Source organism: Aquarana catesbeiana, linkage group LG08, assembly GCF_042186555.1.
Source record: "Aquarana catesbeiana isolate 2022-GZ linkage group LG08, ASM4218655v1, whole genome shotgun sequence".
Lineage (NCBI taxonomy): Eukaryota > Metazoa > Chordata > Amphibia > Anura > Ranidae > Aquarana > Aquarana catesbeiana.
The window spans coordinates 298849390-298874122 of record NC_133331.1 but is presented as its reverse complement, the minus strand read 5'-3'; the positions used below and the strand labels follow the sequence as shown (position 1 = coordinate 298874122).

The following is a 24733-nucleotide window of genomic DNA, read 5'->3' as shown; positions in this document are numbered from 1 at the left end:
TGATACAAATAAATATGTGAAAAGTGTGGGGGGTACATTTGTATGGCGCCCCCCGGAGTCAATACTTTGTAGAACCCCCTTTCTCTGCAATTACAGCTGCAAGTCTTTTTGGGGATGTCTCTACCAGCTTTGCACATCTACAGAGGGACATTTTTGCCCATTCTTCTTTGTAAAATATCTCAAGCTCTGTCAGATTGGATGGTGAGCGTCTGTGAACAGCAATTTTCAATTCTTGCCACAGATTCTCAATGTGATTTAGGTCTGGACTGTGACTGGGCCATTCTAACACATGAATATGCTTTGATCTAAACCATTCTATTGTAGCTCTGGCTGGATGTTTCGGGTCGTTGTCCTGCTGGAAGGTGAACCTCGGCCCCAGTCTCTAGTCTTTTGCAGACTCTAACAGGTTTTCTTCTAAGATTGTCCTGTATTTGTCTCCATCCATCTTCCCATCAACTCTGACCAGCTTCCCTGTCCCTGCTGAAGAAAAGCATCCCCACCACATGATGCTTCACCACCATGTTTCACGGTGGGGGTGGTGTGTTCAGGGTGATGTGTAAGTTTTCCGCCACTTCATGGATACTCCACTATACTCTTGCGCTATTAAGTGTCAGACAGGAGTGTGTAATGTACAGAATGCAGGGGACAGGAGTGTGTAATGTACAGAATGTAGGGGACAGGAGTGTGTAATGTACAGAATGCAGGGGACAGGAGTGTGTAATGTACAGAATGTAGGGGACAGGAGTGTGTAATGTACAGAATGTAGGGGACAGGAGTGTGTAATGTACAGAATGCAGGGGACAGGAGTGCGTAATGTACAGAATGCAGAGGACTGGAGTGTGTAATGTACGGAATACAAGGGACAGGAGTGTGTAATGCACTGACTGTAGAGGACAGGAGTGTGTAATGTACAGAATGCAGGGGACAGGAGTGTTTAATTTACAGAATGCAGGGGACAGGAGTGTGTAATGCACGGAATGCAGGGGACAGGAGTGTGTAATGCACAGAATGAGGACAGGAGTGTGTAATGTACGGAATGCAGGGGACAGGAGTGTGTAATGTACAGAATGCAGGGGACAGGAGTGTGTAATGCACAGAATGCAGGGGACAGGAGTGTGTAATGCACAGAATGCAGGAGATAGGAGTGTGTAATGTACAGAATGCAGGGGACAGGAGTGTGTAATGCACAGAATGCAGGGGACAGGAGTGTGTAATGCACAGAATGCAGGGGACTGGAGTTTTTAATGTACAGAATGCAGGGGACAGGAGTGTGTAATGCAGGGCCAGTGTGATGTGGGCAGTGTGATAGTGAATCTAACTCCACCTCACACTATATAATCAGTTACAGTAACAGATGTTTCCTTTTGGGATGAAGGCTTTACATAAATTAAAGCTGATTATTGTAAGCACCCCTATCAGAGAGAGATGGTTTGTCCTATCCCCTGCTTGAGTGCTTTTTCTGTTGAAAAAATAACAGAATTACTGGCTGGATCACCAGATGAAAATAAAAGAAAGTCTAAAAAAAAAAAAATGCAGCCATCACATCTAAGAAGGGTACCTGGGCGTTGTGATGGAGACAGTGTGATGGGAGGACACGTAGTCCCACACTATACTCGCTCAGGTGGTGGGCATTGTCTGTTCCTCCAGACTCAGGAATACACTGTGGTATTTGTAGGCTGCCAGGCGGGAGCGGCTTTGGGGAGGGAAGCAATTCTCCTACTTTACCAGGAGCAGCCTGCAGGCAAGAAATGTGAGGCAGGAGTTGGGGGTGGGGCTGCAAGACAGATTGATGACTGCTTGTCTTTTGTCACATCGTGAATCACAAGTGCCATAAACACCTAGCATCAGGCTGGATAGGAGAAACCGATCGCCTCCATCTCCCTCCTGCAGCCCCCGCTGAATGGCGGTGGGAGGGAATGAAGGGGAAGCCGGCTTCCAATGGCTGCAGGAGTGAGATAGAGGTGATCGGTTCTTGTGTATGCCGCCCCCCCTCCTCCAATCCAATTGTAGACAAATATGACAGGGGAGCCATACAGGCCCCTGAAGCATGGGGCCAGGTCACAATTGTGCCCCCTATTATGCCTCTGTCCCAATCCCTCTCCTTTTTACAGATTCTACAAGCAATACATTACAAAAAGACAAACCCGGAGACTGTTTATTGGAGTCAGAGTGAATGGACTGTTGCTTGGGTGACTGGGGGGCCTCTGTACTGTGTGGGAAAGAACCAGTTAATATCACCGCTCTCTGCGGGGGGGGGAGCACTACACATCTATAAGGATATACAGTACATACACACAGCACAAGGCCGTGTTCACACTACGAGGCGTTTCTCTGGGCTGTAGTTTCTCTGATCTCCACAAGGTGGTGATCTCACTTCTACCCAGACAGGAAGTCTCTATGGAAGACAGGAAGTGATGTCAGGTACAGGAAGGAAGCTCCTTGTGATACGAGGAAGAGGTGACGTTGTTGAAATTGACAGCAGAGGAGGTAATAAGATCTTATTTTCTATTTACACCCAGTAACCCCCCGTCATGTCCGTCCTCTTCCTCCATAGTCACTGTGATGTCTTTTATCTCCAGCAGATGAGAGAGGAGAGGAGTTTTTTTTTTTTTTTTTGAGGAGAATGGGGTGGTACACTGTGTCAAAGGCAGCAGAGCCTCCAGTCCTGCCATCTCCGGTCCCACTCGAACCACTCTGCGTGTATGGGGGGTGGCTAGGAAACGGTATTTAGCTCCAAATGGGTGGTCCCCTTATTGTCCGTTATGGGGGAATCCTAATCTCCCGCATTTCAGGACTATTCCTGACCCTCAAGTGTGGGTCCCGGTATGGAATCAAAGTCCTGAAGGATGTTGTTTCTTCCGGGATCCTAGTTTCCTTTCAAGATTTGGTAGAGAGGTATGGCCTTCCAGCAGGAATGCTGTTTCACTACTATCAGCTACGTCACGCTTTCCGAGCTCAGTTCCCGACACCACCTGTCCTGGCGACGGATGTGGTCGAGGAATTATTGGCGCAAGAATCCTTGTCTAAACCCCTATCGACGCTATACTTAACGTTACTTAGCACAGACTCTAAAAAAAAATGGATGTATTATGGGACAAGTGGAAGGCTGATATCCCATCCCTAGATAGAGAGACTTGGGAGGAATGTTTTGAAAATTGCTCCCAGCTGGTGATATCCTCTAGGGACAAATTAATACAAACAAAATTCCTGCATAGGATTTACTTCACGCCTCAGAGACTGCACAGAATTTACCCGCTGAAATCCCGGAGCTGTCCAAGATGTCAGTCTCCAGACAGTGATTATATGCACATGTTTTGGCTATGTCCTAAACTCAACCGTTACTGGGCTGATATTTTCGAGTTTATTAATGTACGGCTCCAGCTAGAGCTGCCCCTGACGGCTGAATTGGCTCTATTAGGTATACAGGATGATGACCAAAGGCCTCGGTATACTAAACTTTTGCTTTCATTGCTACTCTTCTATGCCAAAAAGGAGATCCTCCTTAGATGGACATCCTATTTACCACCTACAATAAGGTCATGGGAAAACTCAGTTAATGCTATTTTGCCAATGTATAAACCTACCTATATAAGTAGAGGTTCGTCCTCGAAAATTTGAGAGGGTCTGGCAGCCATGGACCGACCCCCTGTGATCTGCATTATCCTCTTTTGTTGTCCTCACCCTATAAGCTTATGATGCACTGTATTTGACTGCGCTATATTGTTTGGTGTTCCCTGCCCCCCCCCCCCCCATTTTTCCTTCCCCCTCTTCTCACCCCCCCCCCGTGTACTGCATATGCACTGTTTTCCCATTGTCGTGTTCACTGCAATGACTTCATGTCTTATAATGTACTGCAACTTAATTTTTCAAATAAAGACCAACCTTGTTGTTAAAAAAAAAAAAAAAAGGCAGCAGAGAGGTCCAGGAGTAAGATTACAGAATAGTGTCTATTTGATTTAGTAGCCATTAGCAGATGATTCATGAGATTAAGGTTAGCAGTTTCTGTGGAGTGTTGAGGGCGAAATCCAGATTGAAGGGAATCAAGGAGAGTATTTTCAGTGAGATGGTGGCTCAGTTGGTTGTAGACCAGACGTTCAGGAAGTTTGGATGAAAACGGGAGCTAGGAGATGGAGTGAAGGTTGTTAAGATTGGTGGGGTCCAGGGAAGGTTTTTTTTTAGTATGGGGGTAACTAGTGCATGTTTTGGAGAGTTAGGGAAGATACAAATGTGAGTTAGAGAGTGTAGGATAGAGCCAGAGGGTGACCGCAGTATTTGCGAGGGAACTGGGTTTAGGGGGCAGGTGGTTAGGTGAGCGTTAGAAAAAAGTTTAGCAACCTCATCTATAGTAGCAGGGTTGAATAACGAAAGTGTTGATTGTACCTGTGGACATGGAGTGTTAAGTAGGGGAGGTATCTGTACAGCGGAGGTCTCATCACAAATTGTATCAATCTTATTTTTGAAGTGATTGGCGATCTCCTGAGCAGTGGATGAGTTAGTGGATGAAGGCAGTGGAGGACGAAGTAGAGTTGAAGGTAGAGAAGAGTTGACGGGGACAGGATGATAAGTTGGTAATGAGAGTGATAAAATTGGTCTGCTTTACAGTAAGGAGACAGGAATTGTATTTTTGGAAGGCAGATGTATATTGGTTGAAGTCCTTCTAAAAATTAGTCTTACGTCACAGGTGCTCAAGAGTGCAGCTATGATTTTGAGACTTCTGGTGTCATCTGTTTGCCAAGGTTGTAGAAGTTGGGGGCCTGATTCTGTGTGTAGTGATAGGGGCCAGTGTGTCCAGGGTGGAGTACAGGGAACTATTGTAGACAGAAGTGGTTAGGTTGGGGCAGGACAGGGATGAGATTATTACATAGTGATGGTCAGTAGCAGAGTAGAGAAGGGTTAAGGTGGATTAGGTGGCAAGGAGGTGGAAGACTGAGAGAGAGTGAAACTAATAAGGTGGTCATCAGAGAGAGGAAAAGGATTGTTGGAGAGGTTGCATAGAGTGCATAGGTAGAAAAATAAAAGGCCGAGGGTGTTGCCATCAGAATGAGTAGAAGCATATATCCATGGTGTATTGCTTCTGTTCAAAAGAGAAGGTTAGACTGAGAAGTTTACAAGTAGCAGTTGTGTTTTTATTAACAGGGGTGTTGAAGGCACATTGTGGGGATTTCAGAAAAGAGAAAGTAGGACAGCCAGGCAGAGAGGCCATCAAGTAAGGTTGATACCGGTCCAGGAGGCCAATAACACAGCACTTCTAAAAGAAACTGGAGAAAATAGACAAATACAATGTGCCTCAAATGAAGAGAGGGAGGTGGGTGGAGTGTTTGAAAGATGCTATGTGGGGCTAGAAGGATTCCCACTCCACCTCCCTTAAATCCACTGGGTCTGGGAGAGTGAGTCCAGAGAAGCCCATCATGGGAGAGTGAAGCAGGAGAAGCAGTGTCGGATTCATAAAGCCAGGATTCAGTAACAGCGAGTAGTTAGTGATAAAGAGGTCATGGACATACATGAGTTTGTTACAGACAGAGCAGGCATTCCAAAGGGCACAAGAGAAGAGGAGGCTGGTTTTGGGAAAAAGATGGATAGAAACTAAATTATGTGGATTGCAGCTGTTGCCAGAAGACATGGGGTGATGGGAGCGTTGGGCACAGTTAAACAATAGAGGCCTAGAGTTTGGGGTTTAATCTCCAGAGGTTAGGAGAAGCAGAAGGGTGAGGGAGGCAATATGGAAGTGTGATTTATATGAAGGGACATGCCTCAGAGTCCTGAAGGTTTTATTAGCATATGGGTTTAGAATTATCAGGAGTTGGTGAGTGCAGTTATAGGGAGAGGACAGAAGTGAGGGTGATATATACAGGCTGTGGGGTGGAGAAGAGGGGTAAGGCAAAGGGAGATTAATGAGAGAGGACACAACTGTCAGAAGGATTGGTAGAAAGCACATGTTATAGAGAGGAAGGAGAGCTAGATAGGGAAACAATGTCACCTGCGGTCTGTTTGGTGTTTTTCTTTCCTTTTTTTATTACCAAGCGTTGTTTATTGAGAAAAAGAAGTTTGCAGTACAAAATGGCATAGGATATAGAACTACTTTTCGAAAAATCATTTGGGTTACAGAGTTAGACAATGATCGTCCAAATAGATAAGTATTCGAGTTTACATGACAATCTTAATGCTATATGTTCTTATCAGCTATATGACATGTCAAACAAGACTGCAACCTGAAAGTCAAAAACAACAGAAATAAAAAGAAAACAATAACTCAGGTCATTCTTGTAGATGAAAAGTGAACCAAGGGTTCCATTTAGCGTCAAAGATAGGGATGGAGTCATGCAGTGTGAAATATTTTTTCAGATAACATTATTTGATCAACTCGAGAGATAACTTGCGAGAATGGGACTGTGTTTGACTTCCAGTTAAGGGCGATTGCCCAATGCAGCGCAATACAAATAGTGTGTAATAGTTTCATTAGGGGGTTTCGGCATATCAGGGATTTTTTCAAATAGTAGACAGTGAGTATGTGTCAGAGCCATGTGCCTCCCCGCCAGCTTATCCATTAGCTCCAGAGTCGCCCTCTAAGTAGGTTGCAGAGCTTCACATTCCCAGAACACGTGCAAAAAAAAAACCTGGGAGAGCACATCCTCGGAAACATGATGAGGAAATCTGTGGGTAGATCTTTCTCAAACATAAAGGAGTATTACCAGCGGGTAAATAATTTAATCGCTGTTTCCCTATTAGTAAGAGATTTGGTGCATTTACGCATATTCTGCCAGTTGGCTTCCCAGTGTCAGAAATCATGAAATCAGGCCGAGAAAGAAGTCCAGTTAAATCACACTTGTTTAATAATAAAAGTAAAAAGAACAAACGTAGTCAAAACATAACCAAAGTTCAGTAACCGGAATGGATAGTCAGCCAAGCCAGAAGTCAGGGATCAATGTAGTGGAACAGCAAGCAGGATCTGGAACCAGAAGGGATGTCAGCAAAGCAAGTCTTGAACAGGATCACAGGAGATAGTTTCTGTGATGTTGACCAAGGCGAAGGCAGAGAACCTCTGGACTGGATGGCTTAAGAAGGTAGGACTGACGAGTAGGATATCATCAACAGCTGAGTAACTGTGGAGAGATAGGAGCTGGCAATTAGCCGACAGCTGAGCGGCCAGCTCAGTGAAGGAAGGGCTGAGCCCAGCCCTGACACCCAGTCTTTGTAATCGTATTCGAAGTTTAATTTGAGTTCCCACTGGGTATTATGTTTTAGTTTTGGACAATCTCTTACCATCTCCATAGACTTATACAGCCCAGAGATTAAGCCTTTCTGTCTAGGGGCAGTCTAGCATAGGGACTCAAAAGAGGTGTGGGACACAGAAGGGACCATTGCGTAGTGTGTCTGAAAAAAGTGACTGATTTGCAAGTATCTATAAAATTCTCCTGCTGGGATATTTTTTTGGGCCTGCAGCTGGGAGATCCTGCAATAAATCCTCCAGAGTTGTCAAACCTTGGTCTGTCCACCACCCAAAGGCATCAGGGTCTTCAAAGGCCGAGGGGAGCCTAGGATCACCAACGAATGAGGCGCACGGGGGGGACTTCCGAGATAAGTGCTAGTTTTAATTTCAACCCGTGAGCCACCACCAGGCTCCGGGAGTACAAATCCGAGGCATGGGATTTAGATGACCACATTATTCCTGGAGGGTGAAATGGGACGATCGAATCTTGCTCAAATCTGTTCTAAGGGACTTTTGAATTTTTGATATTCCATTGAGCCTGTTGTGAGAATCTACTAGCTAAATAATACAGCCATACCTGAGGCACTCCCAGGCCCCCTTGTCTATAAAGGCGATACAGTACTTCCCTAGAGAACCTTGGGGGCTTGTCCTTCCATATGAACCTATTAAAATGTGCTTGAAGTTTGAGAAGATAGGACTTAGAAATCTTAATAGGCAGGGCACGAAACAAGTATAGCAATTTAGGGAGGATCGTCATCTTGATTGCTGTTATTTTCCCTAGGAAGGAGATTCTATTGGGGGACCAAGTTTTAAGTAACTGTTTTAAAGTCAAAATCATGGGAGGGAAGTTATGGTCAAACAATTATAATCTCCAGGAAGTTTTACACCCAAATAGGAGAGGGAAGATCTAGCCCATGTAAATAAAAAAGGATTTTTTGGAGAGTCTCCAGCTCGGCAGAAGAGAATTCCCCTGGGAGAGTCACCGATTTGGACACAGGCCAGAAATATTGGCAAATACGGAGAGGGTTTGAAGGAGGTTTGGCAGAGTGATCCATGGGTTGGGGAGAAATAAAAGCACATCATTCGCATACATGCAAAATTTATAAGTAAAGGAAGCTTTGTTGTAACCCGAAATATCCGGGTGCTGCAGTATGGCAATGGCTAGGGGCTCAATAGCCAGAGCGAAAATGAGTGGAGACAGTGGGCACCCCTACTGAGCTGGAAAAACTCTGAGCTACATCCAGGGATTTTGACACGCCTACTGGGGTTTTGATACAGAGCTTGGAAGGCCTGTAAGAAATCACCCTGAATGCCATAACGCTGTAGTAGGAGAAACGCATAGCTCCAAGACACACTTTCAAAAGCTTTATGAATGTCTAAGCTTAACGTGAACAGTTTCCTTGAGAAAAGGTTTGCATCCTGAACAATATCTGTGGCTAGGCGGATATTGTCTGTTATAAGGCGGTGGGGGATAAACCCTGACTGGTAGGGGGAAATTAGCGAGGAAATCACTCCTGCGAGTCTATCGGCTAAGATCCTACTAAAAATCTTCAGGTCATTGATAACCAATATGGGCTTAAAATTGTGGGGGTGAGTGTGGTCCTTATTCTGCTTAGGGATGAGCGACAGGTTTGCTAATGCCATTTCCTCCGGAAAGCTGTTACCTTGTAGGACAAAGTTAAAAAGCTGAAACCAGCCTGGGAGACAGTTGGGAGTCAAATTTTATATATATATATATATATATATAGCGGAAAAACCATCAGGCCCGGGGGAAGAACCTGTCTTTAGTACCTTGATGACATTCAACACTTCTGATTGGGAAATAGGTGAATTAAGTTTGTCTAATTGTGAGGTGGTGAGAGTGGGGATCGGGATAGAGTTACGCCAGGACAAAGCCTCATGTCACACAGGCCACATACCTGATCTGAGACCGAAGTAGTGGGGAGGCCTCCAGTGCACCTCGGGTCCTTGAAGCCTCTGGAGATGGAGACTGAGACTTGGTGGACACCGAGTGGCAGGGGTGCCAAGGGTGCTGAGCACCGTGCAAGCCTTAGTCCGAGATCTGAGCCGAGGTCAAGTCCAGTTTGGCAACGAAGTATAAAAGGGTTAATCAGAAGAAGAATGATCGAGATCCAAGCCGGGGTCGGTTCCAATCTGACAGCTGAGTACAAAAGGGGCAAAGAAGTAGAATGGTCAAGGTACAAATCCGAGGTCAATGGCAAGCAGGAATCAAGAGTAGTCAAATAGGTTTCCAGGTCACAACAAGTTCAGACATATCACACACTAGCACAGCAACAAGGGGGGACTGAAGATAATTCCAGCAATTTGGCAGTGTCTGGGCTGGGCTTATATAGGGTAGTTTGAGGTCACTTCCTGTGCGCCTCCTGGGCATTTTCCCATCAGGTTGAGGTCATTTCCTGTGCACCTCCTGGGCATTTTCCCACCTTTTTCCATCAGGTTGAGGTCACTTCCTGTGCGCCTCCTGGGCATTTTCCTGCCTTTTTCCATCAGGTTGAGGTCACTTCCTTTGCGCCTCCTGGGCATTTTCCTGCCATTTTCCATCAGGTCTTCTGCGCAGGTGCGGGTTGGCGCACTGAGGCGTATTTGGTGCATGCTCAGTTGGCACGAATTTCCTCTTGTGGCAACGTGCCATTGGTGCATGCTTAGTAAGCCCTAAACTCTTACACCTCATCTGATGGTCCAGACTGGGGAGGCCCAGGTAATGTTGAGTAAAAATTTTTAAGACTTCTTGAGGGTGAGATGTAATCATGACCGAAGGGGTGGTCAATTTATAAACGTGCGGAGGGCAGAAAGTCTGGTTCAGTTTCCTAGCGAACATGGTTGAGGCAGTGTTATTGTGCAATAGAAATCTTGCCTTAGACCATCACAGGGCCCTTCTCCACTTTAGCCTAGAGTAGCGAGTGATTGATATTTTGCTAAAATATCCAAAAAGGATGTAAAGAAGGAGGCAGAGGATTTGTTGGGGGCGTAAACGCTAGCTATGGTAAGTTCCCGGTTATGTATAACCTCCCTTCATTATAACATAGCGACTCTCCTTATCTTTGTAAATCTGACGCACATCCATAGGAAAGGAGGCGTGTAAAAATATGGCAGCACCCCTACTCTTCGATGAATGAAGTGTGTAGAAAGCTTGTAGGAAAGTTCTATGAAAGAATTTGGGATGGGAGTTTTGCGAGATGTGTGTCTCTTGAATCAGTATAATTTTAGCCTTAAGTTGCTTATAGTGGGAGAAGGCTTTACTCCTCTTAATGGGGAGAGTTGAAGCCTTTGATGTTATGCGAGATGCAATTAATCACCATTACTAAGATTAGGGAGGGCGTTCAGCTGAATGAGTGAAGAATAGGCTTGTAGGTTCCTATCAAATGTGGAACCTAACCCCACAAAGCCCCAATACTGTAGTGGGTGCTGCCACCTTGCATTTGTAACAGATTGCAGACCATACAGGAACATTTAAAACAGCAGACAGAGGCCTTATGACCAGTGGCGGCTGGTGCTCAAAATTTTTTGGGGGGCGTAAGCAAACTGAAAAATTCAGAAATAAACCCCGTCAATTGCAGGCTCACTGTACCATCAATCGCAGCCACTGTGCCATCAAACGCAGCCACTGTGCCCATCAATTGCTGCCACTGTGCCCATCAATTGCTGCCACTGTGCCCCATAAAATGCAGCCAAGGTGCCCATCAATTGTCGCCACTGTGCCATGAAGCGCAGTCACCGTGCAATCAAACGCAGCCACTGTGCCCATCAATTGCTGCCACTGTCCCCATCAATTGCTGCCACTGTGCCATCAAATGTAGCCACTGTGCCCCATAAAATGCAGCCACTGTGCCCATCAATTGCTGCCACTGTCCCCATCAATTGCTGCCACTGTGCCATCAAATGTAGCCACTGTGCCCCATAAAATGCAGCCACTGTGCCCATCAATTGCCGCCACTGTGCTATCAAACGCAGCCACTGTGCCTTCAAACACAGCCACTGTGCCCATCAATTGCTCCCACTGTGCCCATCAATTGTCGCCACTGTCCCCATCAATTGCTCCAAATTGCTCCCACGGTGGGACAGCTCCTCAATTCTCGTCTTCTCCTGTCTTCTCTTCCCGTCCTCTGCTATGATTAGATGCCTGGTGTCCAATCACAGCGCCTGTCGTTTCAGCCATTCAGGTGACGGGTAACAGATCCGAGCACCTGATTGGCGCAGAGGCGGTTTTGTGTTAGGAAAGTGAATATTCATTCGCTTTTCTAACCCAGCTGAGTGACCTGCCAGCACCCAGCATGGCGCTCGCAGGTCACCTTTTTGACGCCTATTAGAGCCTATGGCTCTAATCAGGTGCTTCAAAACCCCCCTCCCGCCGCTGTAATTCAAGCGCCCTGCGTCCGAAAAGGGGCCGGGCGTCTGAATAGGGGGTGGCAGCAGCAGCCATAAATAGATTCATGCAATGCATGAATCTATCTATTGGTGCTAGAGAGGGGTGGCAGGAGAGAGGGGGCAGCGCCTGTGCGCCCTTATGGACGCACCACCACTGCTTGTGACCTCACCTACTCCAAAAACGCCTAGCAGGACAAGAATGACTAAAATCGGTTGAGGGTTCGAACCTGAGAAAAAAAGAGTCCAAAAAAAAGAAAATTAACAAAAAATTAACAAGATCAGGAACATTTTTCCATTCTGAAAATAGAATGTTACAACCGAGACAACCAAGTCTCGAACCCAGCAGCACCACTGATCTTGTGACCAAACCAAAAGAGGGGACCAGTGTGAGGAACCTAGCTGTAAAAGAAATACAAAAAATATTAACATTCCTGGGTGGGGATGTCATGCAGCAGCACCAAGGGACAGGCTCCTGACAAAGTGGTTGCCTTGAGACTGAGGGTGCGTCGTCGTCGAATCCAACGGGCCTGATCATAGAGATAGCTGTATTGATGCGATGTTGTTAGCTATGTCCCCGGTTAAGTGTTATTATATCGAATTCTCCTTCTGTCACGTCTGGTAAGTGGCGTGTGCCAGATTTGAGATGGCCTGGGGGGGGTCAAGGGAGGGCGGCACACCGCTTCGGCTTTCATAAGGCCCAATTTCACCAGGATCTCCTGACCCTCCAGAACTGTGGTGGCAGCATAAGTGGAGCCATTATGAGGAACCCACCAATTTAAATGGGAAACCCCATCTGTATCGGATCCGGGCTGCTTGAAGTGCTGCAGTGACCTCCTTCATGCCCCTGCATCTGTTCAATGTGGCTGGTGAGATATCCGGATAGATCTGAACAGTGTAATCATCAAGGGTGATCCGTGGGGTGTTTCTAGCAGCCCTTAAGATGTCTTCTTTCGTCAGGAAATCCTTCATACAAAGGATTATGTCACGCGGCGGTTTGTCTACTGGAGGTTTTGGTCTGAGGGCCCTGTGAAGCCTGCCACACGTAGAGGCCGCAGATTCACATTCTGGAAGGAGAGACTTGAACAGCCTGATGACAGTGAGAATAAAATCCGTGACCGACTCTGGAATACCCTGCAATCACAGATTATTGCGTCTATTCCTGTTTTCCAGATCTTCGACCTGATACTGAATTTGATTAAATGCTGTTGTTAACGTTTCATGCTCCCGACTGAGCTCATTATAAGCCAGGGCCAGTTCATCATGTTTAGTTTCCAGCATGTCAGTTCTAGTACCCAGAGCTGCAATCTCCTGTGACAGTGCATGGGAGGTCTTGTGCGGTTCTGTTTGGAACTTTGTTGCCAGTCTATTATACATCTTTTCTAGGCTAGCATCTAGGTCAGCTTTAGATAGAGAAGAGGTGTACTCACTGCCAGGATCCGAAGGTGAGCCAGGAACATAAGGCACAGAGGGGGCCGCCGGAGCAGGAGAACGTGCTCGTGCCGCGGAGCCATTTTGGGACATGCTGTATTTTTCCCTGGTGCGGAGGAGATAGTGGGTTAGGGACTTCTGAGCGGGGCCCCGAGATTTTTACTTTGACAGCGGCATGCACTGTGTCTTTGTGCCTCGAGGGTTGTTAGATGTGTCGGGTGTAAGGCCGTTTTTGTGAGCCGATCGTGTCCCGCGGTGTGCGGAGCTACCGTGTCAGGTGTCAATCTGGCTCAGCGCTGCGCATGCGCCCCCTGTTTGGTGTTTTTTTAAAGTAGTTTGCTGTATATTCTCGCTTTGTGCAATCTCTTTGTGCAGAGCCAAAGGACGCCCACTTAAATAAAATATTCACTTATAGAAAGAACCCGAGACAGGGTCAGAACACCCCCCCACTTACAGGGCTTAAACATTTCCTTCATTTTGGAGATGTGTCACCTTTTCCACCAATGACCTTCTCATCTCATCCGTCTATTGTACATTTCCTACATCTGTACTAACAATGTCACACTTACCCCTAACGCAGGTGGTCTGACACTATAGCTGGCTTCTGTGTTCTTCACCTAGAGCAGCCCCCTTTTCCATAAGGCAAGCAGGCCTACCGGTACTCAGTTGCCCCCTGGACTTATACAGAAGGCTATAGTGCCTGGCCACCATGCCTGAGCAGGAACCAACTGAGCACAGCAACCAGGTACTTGCAGGTTGGCAGACAGGCAGAGTGGTTCAACGACAGTCCGGGTAGAATGCAGGCAAGGTTCAGAATAGTCAGGGTCAAATCCGTAGTCAAAAGGCAGCCAGAGTTCAGAAAGTAGTCGATATCCGAACCGAGGTCATCAACGAGGGAATTCCAACAGCAGAGCAGGGCAGACAAACAGAGAGCTTGGAGCACATGTTACAAACGCAACATCACAAGCATGAGACTGCAGGCTTGGCTGGCTTAAATCAGGTTGGGTCTCCACCCAGAGAATGACTACATCAATCACCTTGCAGGTGGACAGACAGAAAGATTGCATCACAGCGAAAACCAGGATGCAGGAATTAGGAGTAGGAGCGCAACACACTCCTGACAAACGGATTATTGTACTTTTATTAGTGGTGAGGGATGGGCGGTTTATTTAGGAGGGATTGGAATATGTATGTCTTTATTTTATAAGATTCAAATAAGAAGAAAAAGGGAAAATTTTAATTTGCAGTGAATGTCCGGAATTTTTTTTCCCATAATGATCCCAGTCTCAGATATTCATCCTAAAATGTGATCAGTAAAGTCTCCAGAGAACACGGAGATCACAGGAATATGATGTGTCCTGACAAGGCCCAAAGACAACATTCATCTTTCAGTTTAGGAGAGGAGGGACTCACCCGGGAGAAATTATTCTGTGTACAGAAACCTCACACAGCACCCCCCACAGCTCCTCCTCCCAATGTCCCTCCAATCAGAGTCAGAGAATCCTATGACATCACACTGACCTCACAGCTCCTCCTCCTAATATCTCTCTATCCAACTTTTTTTTCTGATGCTCTTAGGATGTGGGCCGACCTCTGGCCTCCTCACTTTCAAAGTAGGGCTGTTGGACCTGCATTGTATGTAATATCAGAAACCTCATCATGAAGTGGGGTTTAAATAAAAAGAGACCTGACCAGTGAGGTGAGGAGGATTCTGGGAATGTAATTTGATTTTACTATTTGTGTTCAAATCTAGAGTTTTCCTCCTGTGAAGTCTGGAGATCATCTGACCATCACATTGCCTCCACCTCCCTCCCTGATAGAATAGAGAAATAAAAAGAAGATTCTAGAAGCCACCAGAGAGATCATCGAGCTGTGAACAGGAGAGGTGAATAATTCTGGGAAGGACGTCACGATGGAGAATCAGACGCCCCTCACATCACCGGGTAAGAGGAGACTTTATTGTAAAGGAGAGAGCAGTACGGAGGGTCCACCTAAATCCCCCATCATCTGATAAACACATAGAAACAATGTATTCAGTCAATGTGTGTGTTTCCTACAGATGGATCCTGTAATGGGAACCCACCAGAGAGATGTCCCCATCCTCTGTATTCCCGGGATTCCACACAGGAAGGTCACACCATCCCTCACCATCATCAGGTAGATGATTGACAATTATTGGTAGGTATGATTTATACAGAAGCATGTTTGTTGCAATGAATGTTTTATTATATTTTCAGAGTGGAAACCTCGGGGATGATAACTTTGATGTTAAAGAAGAGTATAAAGAGGAGGATGAGGAGTATGGAGTGATGAAGGACTTTTCAGAAGGACACAAGGATATGGTGAAGCCACCTAATACCAGGAACCCACCAGAGAGATGTCCCCTTCCTCTGTATTCCCGGGATTCCACACAGGAAGATCACACCATCCCTCACCATCATCAGGTAGATGAGGAACAATCACTGATAGTATCATTAGGATCTGTACATTATCTGCATTGTTACAATTGATGTCAATTTTATTATATATTCAGAGTGGAAATCTGAGAGATTCTAAAGTTGAGGTTAAAGAAGAGATAAAAGAGGAGGATGGGGTGATAGAGGAGTCAGAGTCTCTAAAAGTTTACAAGGATCTGTACCAGGACACCATGGTGGAGTCATCCAGCTACAGAAACCCACCAGAGAGATGTCCCCGTCCTCTGTATTCCCGGGATTCCACACAGGAAGATCACACCATCCCTCACTGTTACAAGGTTGGTGGATCGGAGCATCTAGAACATGGACTTCTGGAGAGGAGTTTTTTTTATATGATGTCACAATAATAAATCTTCTATTTTATAGATGATATTTTCTCTCATTTTCTTGATTTAGAGTGGAGATCCAATTGATTTAGAATTTGAGGTTAAAGAGGAGACGTATGTGAAGGAAGATCAGCAGTCTATGGAGGAGGATGGAATAACAGGGACATTTATAGAGGAGGACACTCCTACAGAGATCAGCACAGGTGGGTCATAAACACTAAATACATTCCTCCACCCATACTTCTCACTGATTGGTCCAGAGTAGGGCTGGGACTGAAAGATATCAGCCTGTAATCCCCTGGTCACTTTACTGAGCTGTGTTCCCCGTCCTGTATTCCTGTATTTCTCTCAGATAATCTTCCTTCTCTGTGCTGCAGACACAATTTATGTATCTAGACTGGATTTATGGAGATTCTGGGGTTCAGCTGGCAGTAAAATTTAGATTTTCACCATAGGTGTTGCTCAGCCTAGGCACCTGGAGTATGTACCTTGGGTCTTCTGCCTCAAGTCCTGGGTCTAGCAAGACCTCTGACAGAGTAATTCTCCCGGGAATACTTTTTCTGTTATTTGCTGTCTGTGCCGGGTGGAGGGATATGTCTGTATAGTCTCAGACCCAAGTCACTGAGTGCAGTCTCAGGAGATGGGAGGCAGCGGTGTGGGACCTCTGCAACTTGTCTCAAATAAACAGTTCAGCTTCCACTGATTACTGAACACCAATATTATGAGTCCCTATGACTATTACACCGTATATAGTAATTATGTATTGCATGTTGCATACTCCTGACCCCTGTACTATATACTCTATGTTGTACATTACATACTCCTGACTGCTCTTTTGTTTTCCTCATTTCCTACCAGCTGGACATTTTATATCTGATGATTTGATTGGAGCACAGACTTTTACATGTTGATAATAATGTGATAACATCCTCCAACTTTGGAAACTTTAAACGGAAAGTGATAATGAGGGAGGAGTCAATAACCCAATGATGATGGTCTTCAGGATCAGTCCAGTCTTCATCTTGGTTGTTCTCCCCCCATCCTCACTCTCTGACCTCTGGTGGGGCTCAGCCCCGCTGTTATTCATGACTAAATCATGGACTAAATAAGGAAGTGCAGGACTTCTTGTGTTGGGAAGATGGCAATGAGTGATAGAGGGGGAGGGGACACTCGTCCTATAATCCCCTCATCACTGTCACTCCTATAAAAGACAGTTCTCGTTGTTTCCTCACTCTCTGACTAAGGTCCATGAATAAAGAAATGAACTGATAGGAGATCAGAGGACCCAATTACTAGGTACCTTGAGGGAGGAATTGTAAGATCCTCAGAGACAAAGCTGCCTGATGTGGGCGGAGTCCTGGTTTAGGGGAATCAGCTCATGTCTAGTAATAATCTTTGTATTTCAATTTTAGTAGATGGACGGGAGATGAGGAAAACCTCAGAGGATTGTCTCACTTTGTCTCCAGACTGTAAAGTAGAAGATGAGGACATCACACAGTATAGTCCAGGAGAAAACCCGACTACCTCAAATGTCCATCCGGCACCACACAGTGTAGATGGACCATCGTATTCCTCTTATCCTGAGGAACCTCAGACTGTGAGGGACGGTGCCGGACCATTGTATTCCTCTTATCCTGAGGAACCTCAGACTGTGCGGGACGGTGCCGGACCATCATATTCCTCTTATCCTGAGGAACCTCAGACTGTGCGGGACGGTGCCGGACCATCGTATTCCTCTTATCCTGAGGAACCTCAGACTGTGCGGGACGGTGCCGGACCATCGTATTCCTCTTATCCTGAGGACCCTCAGACTGTGAGGGACGGTGCCGGACCATCGTATTCCTCTTATCCTGAGGAACCTCAGACTGTGAGGGATAATCCAACAGATAAGAGGTTTCCCTGTACTGAGTGCGGGAAGTGTTTCTATTATAAATCCGGACTTAATATACATAAAAGAACCCACACTGGTGAGAAGCCGTATTCCTGTCCTGAGTGCGGGAAATGTTTTTCACAGAAGTCCAATCTTTCCTATCATCAGAGATTGCACACGGGGGAGAAGCCGTATTCCTGTCCTGAGTGTGGGAAATGTTTTTCAGCGATGTCCAGTCTTTCCTATCATCAGAGATTGCACACAGGGGAAAAGCCGTATTCCTGTCCTGAGTGTGGGAAATGTTTTTCACATAAGTCCGTCCTTTCCAATCATCAGAAATCGCACACGGGGGAGAAGCCGTATTCCTGTCCTGAGTGCGGGAAATGTTTTTCAGTGAAGTCCCATCTATCCGATCATCAGAAATTGCACACAGGGGAAAAACCATATTCTTGTCCTGAGTGCGGTAAATGTTTTTCACTGAAGTCCTATCTTTCCTATCATCAAAGACTGCACACGGGGGAAAAACCATATTTCTGTCCTGAGTGCGGGAAATGTTTTTCATGGAAGTCCCATCTTTCCTATCATCAGAGATTGCACACGGGGGAAAAAACACATTTCTGTCCTGAGTGTGGGAAATGTTTTTCACAGAAGTCCACTCTGGCCTATCATCAGAAATTGCACACGGGGGAAAAAAATATATTCCTGTCCTGAGTGCGGGAAATGTTTTTCGGTGAAGTCCGATCTTTCCCATCATCAGAGATTGCACACGGGGGAGAAGCCGTATTCCTGTCCTGAGTGCTGGAAATGTTTTTCAACGATGTCCAGTCTCTCCTGTCATCAGAGATCTCACACGGGGGAGAAGCCATATTCCTGTCCTGAGTGAGGGAAATGTTCCTCACTGAAGTCCTGTCTTCCTGTACATCAGGGGTCCCACACAACCCTCGAGGTGTATTAGTGAGTGCGGGAAATGTCTTGTATATGAATGTTGCTGGACATGTGGGGAAGAAGCACACCCTGATATACACCTCAGATATACTCCATGGCTGATCTTCATCATGTAAGAAACAGTTGATAAGGAGATCAGAGATCACCAAAGACATGGATGAAGTGTTGTACCGTGTTGGCCATTGATAGCAGGAGAAAAATAAAAATGGAGTCATTACCTCTCATTGGCTGAGTACATTTTGTGGTGTAAACTCTGCAAAAGGTCTGTTTTCTCAAGTCGTCTTCCAGGACGAAACACGTTAACCCCATCACTTAAAAGACGGTCCTCTAGGCCTTTTAAAATAAAAATGGAGTCATTACCTCTCAGTGGCTGAGTACATTTTGTGGTGGAAGATTTCACAAACACTTACAGGTCTGTTTCTAAAAACGTTGTAGAATGAATGTGTAAAGGAAATGTGTAAGTTCTGTATAGAATTGTATTGTATTTTGCACTGCCCTGGAAATCATATTCTATCACAAATAAAATTTACATTCAGCCAGGAGCAGCGATTTTCTTTTTAAATGCTTAAAGTGAAACATGAAAAATGTCCAATTCCTTTAAATAACATGTCTGGGGGGTCCTAATCCTTCCTGTGAAGGGGGATATCTCTGTGATGTACAGAAAGTGCTGCAGCAGCGCCGACCTTTATGAAGGAAAAAAGTTTAAAATTACTGCAAATGACATTTCCATGCCAACTTCTATCCAAAGAAAAAAAAAAAAAACAGCATGCAGGCTTCTCTAACGACCTGCTACAGCGCCTTGAAAAAGTATTCATACCCCTTGACATTCCCCACATTTTGCCATGTTAGAACCAAAAACGTAAATGCATTTTATTGGGATTTTATGTGATAGACCAACACAAAGTGGCACATAATTATGAAGTGGAAGGAAAATGATACAAATAAATATGTGAAAAGTGTGGGGGCGGGCACTTGTATGGCGCCCCCCAGAGTCAATACTTGGTAGAACCCCCTTTCTCTGCAATTACAGCTGCAAGTCTTTTTGGGGATGTCTCCACCAGCTTTGCACATCTAGAGAGGAACATTTTTGCCCATTCTTTGCAAAATATCTTTTAGATTGGATGGAGAGCATCTGTGAACAGCAATTTTCAAGTCTTGCCACAGAGTCTCAATGTGATTTAGGTCTGGACTGTGACTGGGCCATTCTAACACATGAATATGCTTTGATCTAAACCATTCCATTGTAGCTCTGGCTGTATGTTTCGGGTCGTTGTCCTGCTGGAAGGTGAACCTCCGCCCCAGTCTCAAGTCTTTTGCAGACTCTTAACAGGTTTTCTTCTAGGATTGCCCTCTATTTGGCTCCATCCATCTTCCCATCAACTCTGACCAGCTTCCCTGTCCCTGCTGAAGAAAAGCATCCCCACCACATGATGCTGCTACCACCATGTTTCACGATGGGGATGGTGTGTTCAGGGTGATGTGCAGTGTTAGTTTTCCGCCACTGTCGTGGATATTCCACTATACTCTTGCGCTATTAAGTGTCAGACAGGAGTGTGTAATGCACAGAATGCAGGGGACAGGAGTGTGTAATGCACAGAATGCAGGTTAGAGGAGTGTGTAATGTACAGAATGCAGGGAACAGGAGTATGTAATGCACAGAATGCAGGGGACAGGAGTGTGTAATGCACAGAATGCAGGGGACAGGAGTGTGTAATGCACAGAATGCAGGGGACAGGAGTGTGTAATGTACAGAATGTAGGGCACAGGAATGTGTAATGTACAGAATGCAGGGGACAGGAGTGTGTAATGTACAGAATGCAGGGGACAATAGTGTGTAATGTACAGAATGCAGGGGACAGGAGTGTGTAATGTACAGAATGCAGGGGACAGGAGTGTGTAATGCACAGAATGCAGGGGACAGGAGTGTGTAATGCACAGAATGCAGGGGACAGGAGTGTGTAATGTACAGAATACAGGGGACAGTTGTATTTAATGTACAGAATGCAGGGGACAGGAGTATGTAATGCACAGAATGCAGGGGACAGGAGTGTGTAATGCACAGAATGCAGGGGACAGGAGTGTGTAATGCACAGAATGCAGGGAACAGGAGTGTGTAATGCACAGAATGCGGGGGACAGGAGTGTGTAATGCATAGAATGTAGAGGACAGGATTGTGTAATGTACAGAATGCACAGGACAGCAGGGCCGGACTGGCCTACCGGGATAGCGGGAGATTTCCCGGTAGGCTGGTTGCCTTGTGGCCGCTGTCGGCTAGGAGCTGTGAAGAGGAGGCGGGGCTGGCTGAGGAAATGAATTCTAGCAGCGGAGGGACAGAGGAGCACGTGGCTATTGTGGGGCAGGCAGGTCTGTGGTGTGCAGGAGGATAATTCAGGTGGGAGGGAGCATGGACACTGTGTGTTCTCTGGGCAGTGGACTGATCATTTCTCGTAGTAGGTTTAGTATGGAACCCACAGCCAATAGCGCTGCTTAGGGGAGTACAAGGGAGGACTTGCTTCTCCTCCCGTCCATCCACAGCCAATCAGCAGGCAGTGTAGCCCTCCCCCGCTCACACTGACTGTAAGTGCTGGAGTGAGACTGAATGGGGACGGCAGGAGGGAGATACAAGGAACAAGGAGGTATGACAACAATGCAAGTTCTCCATGACACACAACTCTGGCTAAAAGGAAAAAACAGGATCGTCTGGAGCACAGTTACATGTTGCTGGCCAGCTGCAGTGTATTCCAGATATCTATGTGATCAGGCAGTCTGCAGCCGCATTCTATGAGACCAGGGACACATGGCTTTTAACCATTTCAGCTTATAATCAGCTATTTAGCCAGAGCTCTGTGTGTGCTGCACAGATTGTTTGATGGGTTTTTTTTATTTATTTTTTTGAGGATTTACTGCTGGATCAGGCTAAAAGCTTCACAGACCTATTAAATGGTTACTGTCCTCATCTAATCTTGAGCAGTTCAGTGCTTGCAAGAAAATTTGTATTTTGGAAACTGGATGTGATGTTTTCTTCTGTCACTTGATTGTACTTTCAAAGGAAAATGACTGACTTGATCTTGCAGAGATGGTTTAAATAGAGTGGAGCAACCCTGCGATACTATATACCTGTACACTGAGGTCAGCTTTAAATGCAGTCTCTGACCATCTCCTGAATCAATCATGTCTGCAATCCCTAACCGTCCCCTGTACTATGTCTGCAGTCTCTGATCATCTCCTGTACTATGTCTGCAGTCTCTGATCATCTCCTGTACTATGTCTGCAGTCTCTGATCATCTCCTGTATTATGTCTGCAGTCTCTGACCGTCTCCTGTACTATGTCTGCAGTCTCTGATCATCTCCTGTACTATGTCTGCAGTCTCTGATCATCTCCTGTACTATGTCTGCAGTCTCTGATCATCTCCTGTATTATGTCTGCAGTCTCTGACCATCTCCTGTACTATGTCTGCAGTCTCTGATCATCTCCTGTATTATGTCTGCAGTCTCTGACCGTCTCCTGTACTATGTCTGCAGTCTCTGACCATCTCCTGTACTATGTATGCAGTCCCTGACCGTCTCCTGTACTATGTCTGCAGTCTCTGACCGTCTCCTGTACTATGTCTGCAGTCTCTGACCGTCTCCTGTACTATGTCTGCAGTCTCTGATCATCTCCTGTATTATGTCTGCAGTCTCTGACCGTCTCCTGTACTATGTCTGCACTCTATGACCGTCTCCTGTACTATGTCTGCAGTCTCTGACCATCTCCTGTACTATGTATGCAGTCCCTGACCGTCTCCTGTACTATGTCTGCAGTCTCTGACCGTCTCCTGTACTATGTCTGCAGTCTCTGACCGTCTCCTGTACTATGTCTGCACTCTATGACCGTCTCCTGTACTATGTCTGCACTCTATGACCATCTCCTGTAATGTGTCTGCAATCCCTGCAGGAGAAGACACACACATGATACACACACACACTGTATACACTTCCCCACCTGCCACAGCAGAATTATATTACAGCCCCCAGTCCTGGACCAGTACAGAGGGAGAATGCTTTATGGTGGGCGCTATGGCCAAGGCACATTTCACATTGGAATCCACCCTCCCCCAAAAGACAATTATTCATTCGGTGCAATATACATATAGGTGTAAATACGTACAGTGTGTGTGTGTGTATAGATATAGAGGTGAGAGAGGGAAAAAAAACAAAGAGGAGGAGAAGGAATGAAAAGAGGGGAAGGAACAAAGAAAGCGGGTGAGAAAGAACATGACAGATGGATAGAGAGCGATATATAGGGAAGAAAAGGAGAACAAATAGAAAGAGTGGTACATCCTAAGAGGTACCATAAGGATACCTTATGCTAAATATACTGTATGAGTGGAAGGGAATCGGAGTGCTAAATGTCCGTGGGTTAGTGGCGCAAATTACTTGCCTAGGTGCGGACAACCAACGTTACGCCACTGGGGCTGCTATGAAATTATTTCCAGGGCTGGTTTTTATGCCCAGTCCGGCCCTGCGGGACAGAAGTGTGTAATGTACAGAATGTGGGGGACAGAAGTAGGGCTGCAACTAACGATTATTTTCATAATCGATTAGTTGGCCGATTATTGTTTCGATTAATCGATTATTCGGTTAATAACCTTAAAAAAAACTGTGGTGTATAATTTAGTTTAATATGTAAAGTTTAAAAAAAAAAAGGAAATGTATTCCTAAATATCTCAATGCAGTGGTAAATATAAATTACCAACTTCATGGTTAGGGAGCAAAAGCTCTAATCCACTTTGAGAATAAGACAGAGGAGATATACTGTATATACAATTAGAAGAGATATACTGTATATACAATTAGAGGAGTTCTACTGTATATACTATTAGAGGAGTTCTACTGTATATACTATTAGAGGAGATCTACTGTATATACTATTAGAAGAGATATACTGTATATACTATTAGAGGAGATATACTGCATATACAATTAGAAGAGATATACTGTATATACTATTAGAGGAGATATACTATTAAAGGGTGAATCTGGTAAATATCATCAGACTCAGAGATCCATTTTTTCATTCTTTCATTCAGCAAATGTACAAAGATTTTTTGTCTGAATATTCTCGTCTGAAAATTGATCCGTGTGGCCAGCATAAGGCTCGGTACACACCTATGCAGTTTGGTTTTGACCTGTTTCTGCAGTGCTTTTTGCTGTGCGTTTTGATTTTTGCACACGTGATTTTGCTGCGATTTGCGTTTTTGCATTTTTTTTGGACAATTTGTTGTTGGGCAAATTTAAAAACACAAATTGCTGCAAAAACGCATTACGTGCTTTTTAGCAGCTTCTCCATTTAAGTATATTGAACCAAAAAAGCACTGGTTTGCGTTAAGAAAAAAAAAAAAAAGTCCCTGACCCTTTCCAAATACGCAGCGACTGAAAAAAGCATAGATGTGAACGTGTCCCATAGGAAGCCATGTAAATGAACTGTAGTGCGTTTCTGCAAAAAGCACCAAAAAACACATAGGTGTGAAGCAGGTCTAAGACGTTTAGTAATATAATGGGGTTAAAAAAAATAAAATTAGCCCTTTAGATAATCACTACTGTAAGGGGTTCATTTTTTTACTGTAGAACTGTGAAAGTAATATTTACAGCAACAATTATTTGCTCTTTTTGTGCTATAAAGGGCTCATTTTAGTTTTTTTTTTAACCCCATTATGTTACTGTCCGATTAATCGATTATGAAAATAGTAATCGATTAATTTCATAATCGATTAGTTGTCGATTAATCGATTAGTTGTTTCAGCCCTAGACAGAAGTGTGTAATGCACAGAATGCAGGGGACAGAGTTTGTAATGTACAGAATGCAGGGGACAGGAGTGTGTAATATACTTAATGCAGGGGACAGGAGTGTGTAATGTACAGAATGCAGGGGACAGGAGTGCGTAATGCACAGAATGCAAGGGACAGGAGTGTGTAATGTACAGAATGTAGGGGACAGGAGTGCGTAATGCACAGAATGCAAGGGACAGGAGTGTGTAATGCACAGAATGCAGAGGACAGGAGTGTGTAATGCACAGAATGCAGGGGACAGGAGTGTGTAATGCACAGAATGCAAGGG

The 24733-nt window shown here is 45.3% G+C and overlaps 1 protein-coding gene across 1 annotated transcript in view; it reads left to right on the top strand.

The window, feature by feature from the left end:
* LOC141104770 (uncharacterized) overlaps window positions 1–24733 on the top strand; it is a 208937-nt gene that overhangs the window by 68325 nt on the left and 115879 nt on the right. Inside the window, exons 3-4 of the mRNA XM_073594501.1 lie at window positions 15081–15178; window positions 15259–15465. Of these exons, the coding sequence (XP_073450602.1) occupies window positions 15081–15178; window positions 15259–15465 (305 nt within the window). The remainder of the gene's footprint in view (window positions 1–15080; window positions 15179–15258; window positions 15466–24733) is intronic.